General features: G+C 36.9%; 2 protein-coding genes across 3 annotated transcripts in view; both read right to left on the reverse strand.

Annotated features, from left to right (window-relative positions):
- LOC135195087 (vesicle-associated membrane protein 4-like) overlaps positions 1 to 9,242 on the reverse strand; it is a 196,925-nt gene extending 187,683 nt beyond the window's left edge. The window contains exon 1 of one of the 2 annotated variants that reach the window (XM_064221467.1): positions 9,045 to 9,242. In XM_064221467.1, the coding sequence (XP_064077537.1) occupies positions 9,045 to 9,050 (6 nt within the window). In that variant the 5' untranslated portion in view covers positions 9,051 to 9,242. Of the gene's footprint in view, positions 1 to 2,666; positions 2,850 to 9,044 lie in introns of those variants that run through there. The other variant, XM_064221466.1, reaches the window with a different exon arrangement.
- Positions 9,243 to 12,050: 2,808 nt separating this feature from the next.
- The window catches only part of LOC135195090 (probable phytanoyl-CoA dioxygenase), a 68,321-nt gene continuing 65,664 nt past the window's right edge, over positions 12,051 to 14,707 (reverse strand). The window contains exons 5-6 of the mRNA XM_064221468.1: positions 13,262 to 13,361; positions 12,051 to 12,899 (exon numbers count right to left, since the gene is read on the reverse strand). Of these exons, the coding sequence (XP_064077538.1) occupies positions 12,781 to 12,899; positions 13,262 to 13,361 (219 nt within the window). The 3' untranslated portion in view covers positions 12,051 to 12,780. The remainder of the gene's footprint in view (positions 12,900 to 13,261; positions 13,362 to 14,707) is intronic.

Below are 14,707 nucleotides of genomic sequence, written 5' to 3' on the forward strand. Positions count from 1 at the left end.
ACACCCGCGGCCGAAAGCAAAAGTGTTTGTTTACCGTCCGCGCGCGACGATCGGACAAGCAGTTAACTACCGTTCTCCCCTTGTTCGAAGCTTACGACCGTTCCAGCTGCCGCTGGCTACTTCCTATTGTTAAAGGACCGAGGGTTTGTATTACGTATCGGAACAAATCTAATATATTTATGATGATTAATTTAAAAATATTAGTTATTGAAAAAGTAACGCGATTCTGATTCAAATTTAAGTAATTATTTTTTGGAACTAGAACGTTCGTTTAAGTCCTGTATTATGACGTCACGACATCTTGGCTTTTGTACCTATTGTAAATAATTGCTTTAATCAAATTTCTTGCAGAACAGTTTACCAGTTATTCATGCAGATTATCAGCTATTCAAAATGTAATGTGCATATATATCTTTATTATTTACTTTATGGATATATGAAGATGTTTTACTGCCGGATTATCGCCGTAGAGTGACGCAAATCGTTTTTCGTCCCTGGGCCTCTGTTTTCGCACCATAAGAAATTATGGGGCCGAATTTACAATGACCAGAAAGTCGTTAAAAGAGGAAAGTTAGCAATGAGGGGCATACGTTTTGACTGAGAAAAATACAAATTTATTCAATAGCTAGCTTGTAAAAAATACTTGATTACAAAAAAACTTGATTGACAACTAAGCAGCATACCTACTATGGGTTTCAGCGACAGTGCAAGCACGTTTTTGGGCAATACCTATTTCTGTAACGAACACTCGTATCAGAACGAGATTTTACTATAGTGCATTACACCCAGTGCCGTAATTTATAAGGGTATCGTGAATCACTAATCGTAAAGAATAACGACACTTGTCCTTGTACCAAGAGACAAAAACTCCATTATCCAGAAATGGATACGAACACGCGTAAAAAGCTCCACCTACCCTCTCCCCCCCCCCCCCCCCTCACCGCCACCCCCCTGTCCTTCTTCCTTCGCCTTCCTTTCTCTCTCTCTCTCTCTCTCTCTCTCTGTTGCCATTCGGTATGTGTTCACCCTCCAAACTGTGTATAAGAATACACACAAAACATTGAAATTGGTGAAATTCGGCTATGTATTGGAAGTATATATACATAAATACTAAAGCAATTTTACCATTATTGCATTACTATGACAACTAGAATTCATGGAAACAGTTTATAATAATGGATTGGCGTATGTGTGAAGCCTCCACTAATGTGGCAACGATGATTTTGCCATTCTTAGCATGCAAACATTAAAAGTTACATTTATTTCTGGCATACGGTTATTAAAGAAATTCAAAATACTAATATAGACTTAAATCAGTGAAAAGTGCTAGCAAAAACAAAAAAGCAAAAAAATATATATATATATATAATCCACTTATCCGTAGTCGTTCCTCTATGGTTTTCGGCAGCCAGATGTACGAAAAGGTTAGAAACATTGGATTGTAGTATATACTTTAGAAATAACTGTAATTTTTCGGGGGTAATTTGGTTGCAAAAAAAGGGATAAATATAACATGAAATAAATGTTTTTTAATAACAAAAGTAAAGTGAACTAAATAAACGAGTAAAGTAAACAATTTAGGGAATAAAACTTTGCAGTTTCGTCGTCTGCTGTCCGTGACTGTGTTTGTGGCGCGCGCGCTTAGGAACCAGGAACAGCAACTTGTTTAAAGTGCAATGTGGAGTGAATTGAGACCAAAATGTGTATAATAACAATCAAATAAGCACTGTGGAGTTTCAGTTGTGATGGCAGTAAGGATAAAAACCACCAATTACAAGGTAAAAATGAATTCAGTTCAAACCATGACCCCAGGAATAACAAGTTTCATACTTTCAGTAATATAAGAAACAAAATGTTGTTTTATTGTGCTGATTACAACTGCAATCTTGAGTAAGATCAATAAACGTTACATATATATGCTAACATTGTTCAAATGAGTGCTGGGAAGGCTGGGAAAGATGGTTGTCATCACTGATCAGAACCTGTACATCCACACGGTAGCCGCCATATTGGATTTCAAAACAGCCTTGAAAACATATTTTACAAAGAGCGTCACATGCTTATTATAGTTCGTATGGGGCTTTCATATATCACATTATGTTGACGAAACTTCAATCTTTTGAATGGTATGCTTGGAGTTGTAATTGTATTCTTGTTTCACCATTTAAATATCGAGGTGAATAAGACCTGTCCACCGTGATAAGGGTTTGTAGTCGCTGTGTTTTTTCCCCAAGTAACTTTTTTGGAGGGTGGCATGCCGTGATCGTCGGTGAGTTGGGCCAGGCCATGCGGTTGTTTACCCTACTTCGAAAGGAGGGTAGGGGTCTCGAGCTGCACCTCTCACCACCAACCACCCATGACTGATGACCATCTTCGGTGTCAGGACATGTTAAAGTACTTTTTCGGAGGGTGGCCAAAAACGCGGTAGTCAGTGGCTCGGCTAGTCCAGTCGATTGTTTACCCTAGTTAACTCCACTGTCCAACAGGCCACAATACGACTTTGTTATGCTATCATGACATGAAATTAAAACACACTATCCTGGACAAGCTTTATCCAAATTATCTCAATTTTCAATATCCGTTACCAAATTAGCATTCAAATAATCAGTGACCAAAATACAAAAAGAATCAGTGTACTCCTATCGGCCCTGCCATATGTTACTTACCACTTCATCTTTATCTGCACTGTCGACGTCTTCCGCCGTCAAATTCCTTTTTGGTGGCATTTTGATTCTACGGTGCTTTTTGGACGTCTTAGTAAAGCCGGAGTGAAAGTTAGCAACTTATAATCACTGTCAGCATCAGCAATCAACTTTACGAGACCACATCTGTCACGCACTGCCAGCCATCTTTGTTTACATCGGTGAATGTGTAAAATGTAAATAAAAGCAAATGACTCTCGTACACTTGACAGAAGATTGTTTTACTTTAAAGGCTTCGAAAGGCTTGTAAAAGTAATACCGTTAAATTATAATGATTTGTCATAATACAGGCAAATATATGAAACAAAATTTTGCTTACTGGAAAATCTGTAAATAAGCTTTAATTATGTCTGTTTTTATTTATTTATTTTGTTCATAAGTTATCGTACTCTTCGTTCACTTTTACGAGACACCTTAACCTCGCTAAAAATGTCTTAGGTTATTACAAAATAGAATCAACAGCATTGAGCTACTGAAGTCAGAAGATGAAAAAGTTATTGAACACTACGGCTTTCTAATGAGTGACTTGCGGTTATCGAAGGATGGCTATTTTTATATTATGATGACTAAGGCAGTTGGTTGCCCTTGACCAACTCAGAAATCTAAATCAAGAACTCATCTTTTGTTTTCACCATCATGAGTAAAGTTTCGAATATGGAAGTTATAGTGAGCATTATTTTAAGAGCAAATTGTGACCCAGAAAAACTTATAAGCTACATATCACCCAGGTTTGCGTAATCTACTAGTATTGTAAAATGCATATAGGCTTTGGATACAGTATTATGTATAGTACCGTAAAGGAGGTTACAGACGATCATTATGACTGTCAGTAAAAATACTGACAATACTCTTTTGGTGTGAACTACTGTCAGTACACCGAACACGCGTCCATTATTGAATACTGATTGAGCCGTCAGTAATTCAGTGTAGCTACCAGCGTCGAATGGTCGAGCCCTTGACTTTCAAGTGACACGTGAAACAGGAGAAAGCATCAGTTGCAATTATTGGTAAGCGTAATACTTTTACGCGTATGTGTGTGGTGTGTGATTGATATATATATATATATATATATATATATATATATATATATATATATATATATATATATCTATCATAAAATCATTAAAATTCTTTAACTAACTTAGTTATTGCAAATGTAGTCAATTCATTGTTATGGAGTAAAATGTATAAGTTAAACAATACATACAATTACCTCTACTGTTGTTTCAGTTGAATTTCTTGTCTGCACAGGGTCCGTCCAGATTTTTCAAGAATAAAAAGCTAATAAAAAACCTATATATGTCATCGGTGCTAGCACTACTCGTTTTAGAGTCGTTGATTTTTTCAACTTCTTCCGAAAGTTGCTTCTTAATGTATTTATCTTTTTTACATCCTCTACAGTTGTGTCAGCTTTGACTGAATTATATACCTCCAATAACTTCTCATATGCAGCCATTTTCTTGTTCTTCATATAATTTTCGCTTCGAACATCTCATAACTCCGGTAATCCTTAGAAAGCTGAAATAAATTCCCGAAGGAGTAGTTTCCCTTGCTGGTCAGACATTGTGCCTCTTCCGATTTCTGATAATACTGACGATACTGACAGTCCAGTGAACAAACTACCATTAATTTAAGGCCCCACCCACATACTGATAGCTGAAATTGGATTTCAGGGACCACCATTTTCAGGTACTGACACTAAGCCCGTATGATGGACACACCGACAGTAATAATGACAGTACCGGGAATACTGTCAGTAATATTGATCGTCTGTTTAGCCCTTAAGGTTGAAGTTTCGTGTGGAGAGCATTTCAGTAAAGCTCAGTGAGTTAGATTAAAATTTAACTATATCTTAGTTTTACCTGACCACTAAACTGATTACATGGCTATATTATGGAGGAGTTATGGAGTTCCATTTGACAACGGCTGTGTGTGTGTGTGTGTGTGTGTGTGTGTGAGAGAGAGAGAGTTGAGAGAGAGAGAGAGAGAGGGTATAATTGCTGTATGGATAGTTAGCGACTGAATTGGCTGTTGGTGAGTTCTTGGTTGTCTGCTGGTGCTGTTGGAGTTTAGAGTTCTGTGTTTTGAGTTAGTTTTTGGTCAGTCTTTGGTGACAGCTGGTGATAGTAGTGTCAGCAGCAGTCTTGAAGGAATTGAAAGCCAGTTGAGTCGTGTTATTGATTTGTTGTTTGTTTTGTTTAGTTTGATATTGTTGCTTAAGAGTTGTTGTGCCTGTACTGTTAGATTTGTTGTACTATAAGGATTTTGTTGAGTTATATGTGATCCTGTTGAATTAGTGTGATTGTTATAGTTGAGGGTGTTTTTTTTGGGGGCTGTTGTAGTTTCTTGGTGTGGTTGTGAGTTGTTGAGGGCTGTTATTGGTGAGCTGTTGTGATTCCTTGGTGTTGTTAGTGTGTGTGTGTGTGTATTGCTTTTTTGTGTTGTTTTTATGTGTTAGTGATTGTTTGCGCAGTGGTCATTGTTGTGGTTGTGTTCCTTGTTTGTTGAGTTCCTTGTTGTTTGCTGTGTTGTTGAGTTGTGGTTGTGTTCCTTGTTTGTTGCTGTGTTGTTGAGTTCTGGTCCTTGGGTGTTGTGTTATTGGGCTGTGGTGTTGTGGTTCTTGGTTGTCTTTGTTGTTATTGGTGTCTCAGTGACCTCGACCAGTGGACAGCACAGCATAGCCTAGAGTACCTGGATTGGTAAGTACATGTGTTTTTGAGTGTGTTTTTGTTTTTGTGTAGGTATAGGTCAATTGTCCTGCGAGTATTCAGTAGTGAAAGAGGAAAGTTTCGTAGCTGGATTGATTTAAGTTTATGTGGGGAATTGCTTGATTGCTTTTAAGCTTGTAATCCCGCACATTATTTTTTGGCGCCCCGAACAGGGACTGTTGGTGTGGCAGCTGACAGACGATTGGGGTATTGAGTTGTGTGATTGGTAGAGAAAGTGAGGGGAGGGTTTGGAAGGGAGATAGAAGAGTGAGGGGAATTGAGGTTGGCAAGGGGAAGCTAAGGAAAAGGTTGGAAGTGGAGAATGAGGGAGCTGAAGGAGGAATTGCGGTTGGCAAGGGAAAAGCTTAAGGAAAGGTTGGAAAGTGGAGAATGGAATAGGAGCGGAAGAGCGAGTTAAGAGAAAATGCGTTGGAAATGCTAAGGAAAGTGCGAAAGTGGAAATGAGAAGAAAGGAGAGCGGAAGCGCAGAATGGTTGGAAAAATGGACGAAAAATTCGGGGTTAATGATGAATGCAGTGCAAGAGATGATGCAGGAAATGATGAATGGAGAGGGAGCTATAGGAGGTAGGCCTTACTGGGTCTTGTGACGCCAGGAGTGGTAAGAAAGTGAAAGAGCGAGTGGATGCGAGTACGAGTGATGAAGGTGATTTGGTTGTGATAGGCAAGAGAAAGAAGGGGAAGACACAGGATAAGGATAACCAGAGGACAAGAATAAGAGGGGGCTGAGGAAAAGAAGAAGACTAAGGGAAAGAAGGTTGGTAAGGGTGATGGACAGGATGAGACTAGGACTGAATACATTGGGGAAAGGGCGGGCTGAGAGTGATTTAGATGGGGTAGTGAGTTGAAACGCTAGTAGAAAGAAGAAGAGTGTAGTCAAGAGTATGGACGTGAGTATGGAAGTGAATTCGCTGTATTCAGAAGAGGGAAAGAAAAGTCAGAATGGAAGTAGCGAAAGTGAGATGAAAGTGAGCAGGAAGTATGAAAGGCTGTGCATATGAGAGAGGTACCCAGACACAATACGAGGAATATGGTAGTTAGGGACATAGGGGACTTTTTTTAAGGAATATGAGAAGTATATTGTGAGGCTAAGTATGGGGATAACAAGTGAGTCTGGGCAAGAGAGTTAGGTAACTTTTTGACGGGATTTTTTTCTGAGTATGTATGGAGTAATGGTGAGTGTAGGGAATGTGCCGTATGAGAGTGTGAAAGCTAGGATTGTAGAACAGGCAAAGAGGATAAAGATTAGTGTTATTATAGAAGAAAGCAAGATTTTGAAGAGCCAAGAATGAATGTCGTTGTCAATGTATGTCTGTAGGTTAGAAACATTAGCCAGGAAAAAGTTTGGGACGAAGGATAAATGAGTGTAAGGAGTTAGTGCGAAAGTTGTTGGCGACTGTACCAGAGAGTGTATATGAGTTTTATAAATCTGAAACGTAAGGAGAAAATGCGATGGACGAATGAAAGGTTGACGTGGAACAACATTTTTTAATACAGCAAAATTCACTAGTCTGCACGACTATAAAGGATGATACACGGAGTCCGTTGTCCTCCTTTGACTTCTAGCGATCATAAGTGTAAACATCTAATTGGTGAGCAGTCCTGTCTCGAGTACGAGAGTGAATCGTGTGTGCGGATTGTGAGTTGCTGGTGACCATGCTATGAGTAACGTAAGTAATTGTAGAATATTTGTTGCATTGGCAATCGTACATCGTTCTAGAGTATCGTAGTTCCTAGCTGGACGATTGGTTTTCGCGCTCGGCTACCAATCCGGTGGTCCGAAGTTCGAATCCCGGCTCGGCCAACGCGGAATCAGAGGAATTTATTTCTGGTGATAGAAATTCATTTCTTGAATAAGTGTGGTTCGGATCCCACAATGAGCTGTAGGTCTCGTTGCTAGGTGACCAATTGGTTCCTAGCCACGTAAAAATATCTAATCCTTGGGGCCAGCCCTAGGAGAGCAACAGTTAATCAGCTCAGTGGTCTGGTAAAACTAAGATATACATAACATCTAGAGTATTGTTTCGAGTTAATCATGTGTCAAATTGCTAGTGCAAGGTATTAAATTCCCGAGGATAAACTTTTCATTTTTTAATCTCTCTGAAGTAGTCACGTGTTCGTGTTCTGATGGAGTTTGATTTCAGCTGAACTTGTTTAGAGTTTATTTTTTATTTTTGTAATAAAAAGTGTTAAAACTCCGTATTTCTATTATCATACAGTTGTCCTTGAGTACGAGCTGGTATCTGTGCCCCTAAGGACGAATTTATCGGCCATAACATCAGGCCTAGAACACTATAACTAAAGTGGTGTGATAATTCCCCACAATTATTATTATTTATTATTATTATTATTATTATTATTATTATTATTATTATTATTATTATTATTATTATTATTATTATTATTATTATTATTATTATTATTATAGTCAGCTGCAACAGAATTCTGTATTTGTATAATAGACAATGTACTTATATGGTCACTAATTGAAAAAGGATTGTTATTATTGTCAGCATTGTTTGGGAATAACTGTTCATTATTATATTGCTTTTATGTGCTCTATCTTAAAATTTTGTGCACTGTGCCTACTTTATCTATCTCTGGGCATGGCTCCGAGCTGAAATAAAGGATGCTATTGTTATTAGTTTCAAAAGAACCAGTTGTGCGAGACCCTAGGGGACTGTGGGACTTCTGAAAGTATAGTTTGCTTCCTGTAGACTACTATTATTTTACGAAATACAATCTTTAGTCAGCTTAGTAACAGATGCGTTCAAATTGGTTTCATCTGGTAGAAATTTACTTCACGTGCTAAAGATCTCTCGCTTTTTTCTTTGTTGCTATGTTAAAGCACTCATTTCTTTCTCCCACGCTCTCTGTTTCTATGTAGTAAATTCTCTCTCTCTCTCTCTGTGTCTCTGTCTATGCGTCTGTCTCTCAAAGCTAAGTTGCATTCAGTGGCTGCCTGCTGCGTGTTGAGGAACGTTTTGGGTTACACAGTCCTGGTGGCGTGTAACCTCCTCCTGGTCAAAGGAGCGCGGGTGGGTGGGCGCTGCAACCTCATCTGGAGATAGTAGTGCAGTTGTTTGGCCTCGAATCTCGTTTACCAACTGGATCATTCATGATGGGTCTGCCCCCTTCTCTTTCCACTCCCCATCTACATCCCGACAGCAGGAGACTTCAGAAAATGCAGGACGCGTTTTTCGTAATTTATTCGTCGAGGAAAAAGTCCCTCATCTATTCTTCCCTTTTTTACTAATTTATTTATTTATCATCATTCTATTTATTTAAAGGATAAGATCAGTTATTCTTTTGTATTTTTATTTCTTTGTATACAAATTTCCAGCTCACTCTACGGAATCTTGCCAAACACACTTTTAATTGATCTCAAAAATCGGCCCATCCCATGAAGATTGTTATGAATTTTAATAATGATTATATTAATATACTAATGACGCCCAACAAAGCCAGTGCACTAAAGCGTTGTCTCTGCTCAGTGCAACTTTGCCACAACCCAGATATCGTGATAATCAGTTGACCGCTGGAATTTTGTTTTTTCTTTATGTTCGGGCTAAGTGACAGATGAGAGGACACGAAGAAAGTATTAATGCAAACTTACCTCCATTCTGTCCTCTGCCACCTGCGCCGTTCTTCTTCTTTTTATCTGGTGATGGCGCTATCGAAGTTCACCCACAGAATTTCCCTATACAAAAGTACTACATTTCCATCTCCAGAGTCTAATTCAGACTTTGGCAGAATGAGGTGCAGTTGACCATGACACTTGTGACGTCCGTTTATGATACAGAATGTATTAATGCAAAAAAACCTGCACTAAATCTCTCTTTACTGTGGTTGGAATGATGGACTAATCTTTCATCAAATCAATCAGTGAACACCCACTACCGAATCTAGTCCTACATTTGCAGTTTATATATTATATATATATATATATATATATATATATATATATATTTATATAATAAAAAAACGAGAACGGGCCGAGGTCTTTCGGTCTTACTGACCCCATACTATAGTTCTCGTTTTTTTATTTTCTTCCGTGGCATTACCTTTATTTATAAATAACATCACGTTTTATATATTTCGTGATCACTGAAACCTTTATTAATAATAAAAGAAAACCGCGTTGATGAAAACAAGATATACTGTAGTCTTTGTATGATTTGTCAAGGCAAAGCAAAACTGAACCTTCAGTTTTATGCAGCAGATACATTTCTAGACCCCTGAAACAATTGGTACAATTGCGTCGTCCACAGAAATTTCCCAGTCTCACTAACAATATAAAATGATTGTCTGTGATCACAAAATCCAAAACAGTATGCAATCGGTATATATTTTTCAACAATCAGAAACAACAGGCGATCGTTGTATATTTTCTTCCCACTCAAAGATATCACTATCTTTGTATATTTATCCAAACGCAGCCAACCAAGAAGCACCGTCTATTTTCCCACGCAGCAAAGAGACGTCAAGTGTTACCCTGAACGAAACAGACTGTCGTCGTTGTACCCAGGCGTGCCAGTGCCCTTCTACCCTACGCTCTCGTTGGCGTCTCTCCAGATACGTTATCTGAATAGTGCCAAACACACACCGTCACAGCTACACATATTAAGTGGTTACGTAAATGAGAACACAGAGTGGTGAGTCTTAAAAAAAATGGTGAACAGACCCGTCTGTCAGATGTGGTTGGTTTAGGCTGTGTAAAGGCATAGGGCTCCAGAGGTTACAGTCTTTGCTGTTAATATTATTATGACTATACCATTATTATGCAACACTTGCTGTGCGGCACGGCGTCAACGTCTCCTTTTGATGAGCTGCCGCGTTTATCGTTCATTTGTTTTGGCCTTCTCGTCCCCGCACGTGATCTCTCGCATTCGCTCTCGCGTAGTCTTTACCTATGAATATTTCTTGTGGTCCAAATCAGTCGGTACTCGCTCTTTTTCTCCTTACCCTAACTTCTCTAGTGTCTTGGATTTTCTTTATTTGTGAATGTTTTGCTTTTTTCTCTCTCTGTCTAATTAGAGGGTTGAAGTACAGAGTAGATCTTCAAAATCACAATATCCGTGAGCATTTACTCTTCCATGTGAATATTTAGGTTTTTGAAATAGTTAAATTTATGTCGATATCTGAAAATATCCGTTCCAATAAAAGAATACTTTTCCTCCTTATTTGAGTGATTATGTTCGTCTTGAGGACACTCATCGTGTTGGCGGGAAAACCATTTAACAAATCAACAGACTGCCTAGTCATCGAGATGGAGATTCATCGTTGGCGTTCCAGGAAAACATGGCAGGCTTTCCGTAGTTGATAGTTGAAATCCGTGAAGAAAGAGTTATGTGGGTATAAGTTAACCCTAGGTAGGAAACCCTACTAGCATGGAACTCTGTTGGTAACCCTTCATCCGTATGGAATCATTGTAGGAAAAAATAAAAAAAATATGCAAACATGCTTAATTATACCAAAAACTTACAAAAGTAGAAAATACGTATTCTTGAACAAATATGACCTATATTTATGACGATTAAACGAAATAGAATTTACCTTTGACATATTAGAAAAAACTTGAAATAAAAATAATCTTACTAATACAGGTACTGGAATGAAAGAAAAAACACGTCATTGAGCAAAATATTATTCTAATATATAAACTAGGGTCTTATAAGAATCTCACAGGCAACCTGGGAACTACATAAAACATCGGTCCTGGAATAAATAAAATCGGACATATTTTATTATTCACATTTCAGCAGCAAAATCACGAGTTTTCAGCTATAATGATATATTCTGGTGAATATACAGCTTGTAGATGCATTAAAACTTTTTTTTCTTTCAAATAACTTTGTTTCTAGTATACTGTAGATGTTTGAATCCAATATAAAACAAATATCTCGAATCTCCTCATTTATTAGCGTGACATTCCTTGCAAACCACACTGTAGTGTCGGAGAAAGTAAGTCCTGGACATGTAAGTCATGTTTCACTGTGTACAAGATCATAACAAGGCTGTTGCACCCTCAAAACATTGTATTTGTTACTTACAAGAGGTATAATGGCCTTTTCTGTTAGAATATTTTTTCACCATTTACTCTCAGAAACGCTGTGCCATTTGGATACACACCAAGAGTGGATGAAGAGGAGCAGCAAATTACACACTTGACATTATCAACATGTGCTGAACTTCGCTCCAAACCACCAACTGAATCCAGTGAGTATAAATTGTAGGAAATATTTGGCGGGAAATACAAAAGTTACTGGGGAGCTGTGGCACAGGGATTCCTCTCTAGGGTTAAGTAAAACAAACTAATAGGTATAGAATTTAAAAAGGGTAGGCCTAACAGTCCATGTAAAAAGGTGTCACTTAGATGAATTTTAACTTTTTGAGTGAGTGTGTGTGATATGGATGAACATATTTAATTGATATATTCAATATTCAATGTTGTGGTTTGTTGCAGCAAAGCTGAGCAAACAAATACATCCGGTTAGAGCAAAAGACTAGGAATTTATTTCAAGACAGGCAAGCAGCACAGCTGATCACAGCACTTGTTCCACCTCTTTCTCTGTTATAAAAATTGGCATCTGCTAAAACCAGTATGGAAGCAAAAGGGAAAACACTAGAAAAGAAATTTGGCGTTAAAAAAAAGCACTGTGCGCAAATTACTTGCCTCTCTTTTTTTTCCGTGTGGCAAGCTACAGCTGATCTGGTGACAGTCGAGACTGAGTGATATTATATCACTTTCAGAGAGAAGACGGGAGGGATGGCCTCGTAAAAGTTGCCAGTTACTATTTTGTAAACTCTTGTCCAAAATTCACTGAAAAGTGTGCCAGAACTTTCCAGAGCGACTGTACAAGATGCAGGTGGGGAGTGCAGCGTGCATAGAGGGCTTTTTTGGGCTGCTGATGAGTGGTTGGTTGTATTGGAATATCTTTTTTAGCATGAGGGTTCAGCCATGACTCATCCGTTAGAGTACGCCTATGTCAGACAATTGGCTTGTTTTTATCTCGGGATCCACTTTTTGAATATTTTCAAATCAGGGCAAAGACCCTTCTATAGATAGTTAGTAAACACCAAAGATACAGGTTTAAGTACGAGTAGATTAATACAGAGATGCGTTATTTATTCTTGATTGTAGAGAGACACACGCTGAGTATAATAGTAATGAGATAGTGGTTAATAGACAAAAAGAATGTGTTGTAGAGGTGGAGAGCACAGAGGAAGAAAAAGGTTTAAATCAAGAGTTGATCTCAGTTAAACTAATTTGGTTCCCCATGAAAGAGGTCATATTGCTAATGCCAAAACGAGTCCTGGCGTCTCCTCCTCCAGGATCGGGCGGGTGGTCGTCACTCTCTCCTGTAGACCAAAGGGAATGTATCACAGACGGCCCTCTGACCGGGCTGCAGACCACCCGTGATGGGCGGCGACACCTCCCAAGGGCGAGTCGCCAAGACTGCGTCGTCACCTACAGCAGAGAGAGAGAGATAATATAATATAAACGATAATCACAAGAGTGGTTGGTCTAAATGAATTGATACAATTACTATTTGTGGTAATTACAACAACAAAAGCAACAACAGGATATTCATAAAAATAGTTTCCCATATGTATCCGTGCATGCAAAAATCAGTGTCTAAAATTTGCATACCCTAACTATCGCCATAATTTAAATATAGTAACGTTTATAATTATATACACATATATACTATATAGTACATAGACATAGAAATAAAATTTGATTGCAAAGAGATCAGAAGCTTTAGAATGCTATGAAGCTTCACGAACCTTCACGAAGTTCAGTAAAATAGCTTTGCCTCTGGCTCTTACCTAACCATCGTGATGACAACACCCGTCGCTGATTTGTTGACGAACTGTTGCCGGCTGCTCCGTGCACTGTTCTCATGTGGAAGACAATGACATCGCCTGGCTGGGGAATAATAATAATAATAATAATCAGTAAAGAGAAGAAATTGTGACTGGTAATGGTAATGAATTGTGTTAGGTGGAAGTCAAGGTATGTATATATATATATATATATATTATATATATTTTATATATATATATATATATAATATATATATATATATATATATATATATATATGAGGGCTGGAAACGGAGCCCACGTTTGCAGAATGGTCATAATCTTCAGCGCGATTACGAATTTGGTTAAACGATGGCTGCTCACTTGTAATTTGTTTATCTGTATACAGATTTCAAATTTAGGTTTCCCGACAACGGAAAAAACCTGTCTTTGAAACTAGTCACAGAAAATAAAGTTGCTTTTCATATTCTTCTCCAGTTCTACGAACACTTAAATTGTTTATATATATATATATATATATATATATATATATATATATATATATATATATATATATATATATATATATATATATATATATATATATATATATATATATATATATATATATATATATATATATAAATATATAATGTAATGTAATTATGGTTTTGGTAATATGATTAATTCCCCTTAGAAACTATGTATAATGATGTGAAATGTATATTTTTATGTTCAGATTCCCACATTAACAGATAATCTTTCTTTTTGAGTGAAAATTTGCAACTAGTTTGAGGTATGGTATTTTTACAAGTATTCTGAAGTGCACTTCAGGGTTTTGTTTACAGTGTTTGGATAAAATTATCCCTTTTTATGCATTTTTCTTTTATTTTGTTCTTTTGAAATGTCCATTTTGTGTGTTTAATGTTTGTACTGTTATTGCTTTTATTGCTTTTCATATTAATGCGTTTTTATATTTTCATTTTGTTTAATTAATTTGAATATTTCTTATTGTTTAATCTAACACTTGTAAATTAGTTTGCATTTAATTAAATTTCTTTTCAAATTTAATAATTGCTTTATAATTTGAATGAATTTTCTCGATAAACTATGATTTAATTTTCTTTAATAATTAATCCAAGAATTAATTAAACATTTTGTTTTTCAGATAAAATAATTCAAATTTCCATGAGATTGTGAATTTCTCTTATAATTTTTGAGTTTAGAAATAAATTTTTGTATTTAAAAATTTTTATGAGCGTATCATTCACCACCAGTATTAGTATTAATATTTGATTTAATTTTGTTTAGGTAAAAACATAGATTGGTAATTGTGCTGTTTTCCTCAAGTGAATCATAACCAGGGAAAATATATATATATATATATATATATATATATATATATATATATATATAGTTACATAAAGAGGGAATATATTAAGATAATGTTTAATATATCGTTGTAATTTG

The sequence above is a fragment of the Macrobrachium nipponense genome, chromosome 15 (assembly GCF_015104395.2).
Source record: "Macrobrachium nipponense isolate FS-2020 chromosome 15, ASM1510439v2, whole genome shotgun sequence".
In the NCBI taxonomy this organism is placed as follows: domain Eukaryota; kingdom Metazoa; phylum Arthropoda; class Malacostraca; order Decapoda; family Palaemonidae; genus Macrobrachium; species Macrobrachium nipponense.